Below are 2,974 nucleotides of genomic sequence, written 5' to 3'. Positions count from 1 at the left end.
TTGTTTCACTTTTGACACGTAATACTGCAATAGTGGAGGAGATATGATATTACTGTAGGCTCACACTAGGCAAGAAGTTAAAAAGGCATGTGTAAAATTTGAATGAAATTGGTTGTGTAGTTCTCAAGTTTTAGGGATTCACACTGACAGACAGACAGACACACATTCTCATCTTTATATATATAGATGGCCAACAACACACGGCATAAAACTAACAAGACACAGGATGATAAAGTTTTTTTCAAATAACTGTATTAACATTTGTTAAAAATTTACCAATGTAGTAAAGCAGAATAATATTATAGATAATGTTTTTGATTTTGCTCCATAGTTAATACTGTTTACTTTTTAACATAAAGTGAAAAATAACAGACAACTCACAAAGCAGAAGACATAAGAATATAAAAGCAGTGACTCCATTTAAGAATATCTGAAGAAGGAATTGTATTCCGAAATATCATCAGACTATGGATAACTAAATTACAACAGGTATATAGTCCATTTTTTGTATTATAGTGCATTGTTGTACCATTCAAACCTTTTTATTCTTTATAAAATCTTTTAGATGTTTCTTGAGATTGCACCTTTAATACTACTGAAATGGACTTTTACATCATCTCAAGGTTCTAATGGCTCAAAAAATTATACAATTCCATCTTACAATTTTCAAAATAATCATGGATTGTTATACTACTAGTATAACAATCATTTGAAATAAATATTCTTGCTGTTGGTTAAAGAAATTTAGACAAAATGAAAACAAAAAGAAAAACAAAAGCTTCTGTCATTAAATCAATCCAACTCTGTTGTCAAATTAGCCAAATATTGAAGTTTAAGGTCTTCTTGAAGTTCTTGGATTTGAACAGAATATCTGTCATTTGGTCTGAAGAATATCTCATTCTGAACATCAGTGGCAGTATTTCGACTACTACTACCTTTGTTGAATTTTTTAAATTTCAGATCTTCCTTTCTTGACCTCTTTGGAGCTTTTGTGCTTAGTTTCTCTGGCACTTCCTTTTGCAACTTCTTCAGATTTTCCAGTTTTATCTTCTCTGAATCTTCTTCTGTTTTCAAACTTTTCTGATCATTCTTCTTCAATTTCCATTTTCTAATCTGATTCTTAAAAGAGATTTTCCTAATACAACAAGTTTTCTTTACTATTTCTCTTGGAGATTGTCCTTGCATCCTCTTTTTAAACCAAATATGTTTCTTTTTAGCAGACTGGTTTTTCCGTAAGTAGGTTCCAGTAATCTGATTTCTTGAGCGGTAATTCAGAGAACAACATGTTAAATATTTTATTACAACTGTCTTAATTTTTAAGCAGCTCTTAATCTTTTGTGCTCGGTCAAAAGCAGAAAAATGATATTCTGTGTATTTGCAAAACTGTGAAGCATATTCTTCAGATAATTTGCACCGATTGATTAATAAGATAAAATATTGCAAAGAGTTGCTCTCTTTTGTCTTAGCAGCATTTTGCTGCAATTGTATTTTTAACAAGTCACCTATACTGTAATTTTGGTTTTTATTAAATAATAATGAATTAAATGAATTAAGATGAGCACTTGAGTGTAATTTAGGAGCTGGTTTTAAATTATTTTCATTGTGGCTATGTAGAAATAATGTATTGCAATTTTCAGTGCCATTTCCAGAGAACAGATCAAGTCTTCTAAGAGCTGTTGAGTTATTTTGAATATTCAGATGAGCTAAATGTTCTCCTAGGTAGCTTGAGTGGCTTAAGAAATGTTCTTTGAATGAGGCATCAATTCCACTGGTAATCAAATGATGCTTCTTTCTCAATTTCATATTCCTAAGATCTGCCAGAGGACCTTTGTTACAGAAATACCTGTTTGAGGAGGAAGGGGAAGAAGTGGGGGGCAAGGGAAATTTCTGTTTCATTTTACAATCACTAATGTTATTAACAGTCATATAATTAATATGCATTGACTGATTAGAATAAATGGATAACTTAATGTAAAATTTACATTTCAGTTTCTTCCCATTTGAATAAAAATTTATCGTTTGAGTAATTTTCCAAAACTTAAATGAAATATCAATCAAATAATTTAAGGTAAGAATCTTACTTGGCACTTGTGCATCTGTCAGAAATAAATTTAATATAGCACGAATAACTTCTTCAATTTCACCACTGTTTTCAGTTCTAGCTTCAACATTCGTCAAGGGATTAGTATCTTTATACATTAATTTGATTTTATACAAATGTTTATCATATTTTACTAAGCAACTTTGGTTATAAACTCCAGAAAACATTTTCATAACTAGATTTGAAGGAAAATAATGTAAATTAAATGCAATCACTTCCTAATATAATTAATGAATTCAATTTGGAAAACAAAATTTGATTTTATAGAAAAACTGAACAAATGAATGAAAATATAAGACCTTAATATATACTCTAGTGACTGTTTCCAGATGCGATATCTTATTCCATGAATGCTCAAAATTATCTGAAAAATAATGAATAACATATAAAAAGTGCCATGTAACAACCAGCTTTATATACTTGAGAAATAACACAAGTTTATACAAAATTGGTAAAAATAGCAATTAATTGGCAATTATTTGAAACCAAATTTTGATAATTTTTAAGGAATCTTGTTATTTGAAAATTTAGTCAAATTTGTATCAGGTCACCATAAGTGAAAATATTTGCATTAAAAATTTAGAGTATAATACTGACTTGTACATTAAGGTTGTCATTAATGAAAGGGTTAATTAAAATTGTTGTTGCCGCTTAGGTTTGGAAACTTGACCCAGTCAAAACAAATCTCAGTTTCATGGTTTTGGAGAAGTGTTTATATATATATATATATATACTAGCAGTATAACCCGACCTTGTCCGGGTGTGACTTATTATGCCATCTACGATAAGTCTTGCTAGCTGAAAATCAACTAAAAAAGAAAGCCTTACAACGAAAAAACCCTTATGATGTAAATATGTTCATAATTCAAAAGA

General features: G+C 29.5%; 1 protein-coding gene across 1 annotated transcript in view; it reads right to left on the bottom strand.

Annotated features, from left to right (window-relative positions):
• Window positions 1-241: 241 nt before the first annotated feature.
• LOC106874658 (uncharacterized) overlaps window positions 242-2,974 on the bottom strand; it is a 68,483-nt gene continuing 65,750 nt past the window's right edge. The window contains exon 2 of the mRNA XM_052973181.1: window positions 242-2,465. Coding sequence (XP_052829141.1) covers window positions 793-2,274 — 1,482 coding nt within the window. The 5' untranslated portion in view covers window positions 2,275-2,465 and the 3' untranslated portion in view covers window positions 242-792. The remainder of the gene's footprint in view (window positions 2,466-2,974) is intronic.

This window comes from Octopus bimaculoides, chromosome 15 (genome assembly GCF_001194135.2).
Source record: "Octopus bimaculoides isolate UCB-OBI-ISO-001 chromosome 15, ASM119413v2, whole genome shotgun sequence".
In the NCBI taxonomy this organism is placed as follows: domain Eukaryota; kingdom Metazoa; phylum Mollusca; class Cephalopoda; order Octopoda; family Octopodidae; genus Octopus; species Octopus bimaculoides.
This window is presented reverse-complemented; position numbering and strand designations above follow the sequence as displayed.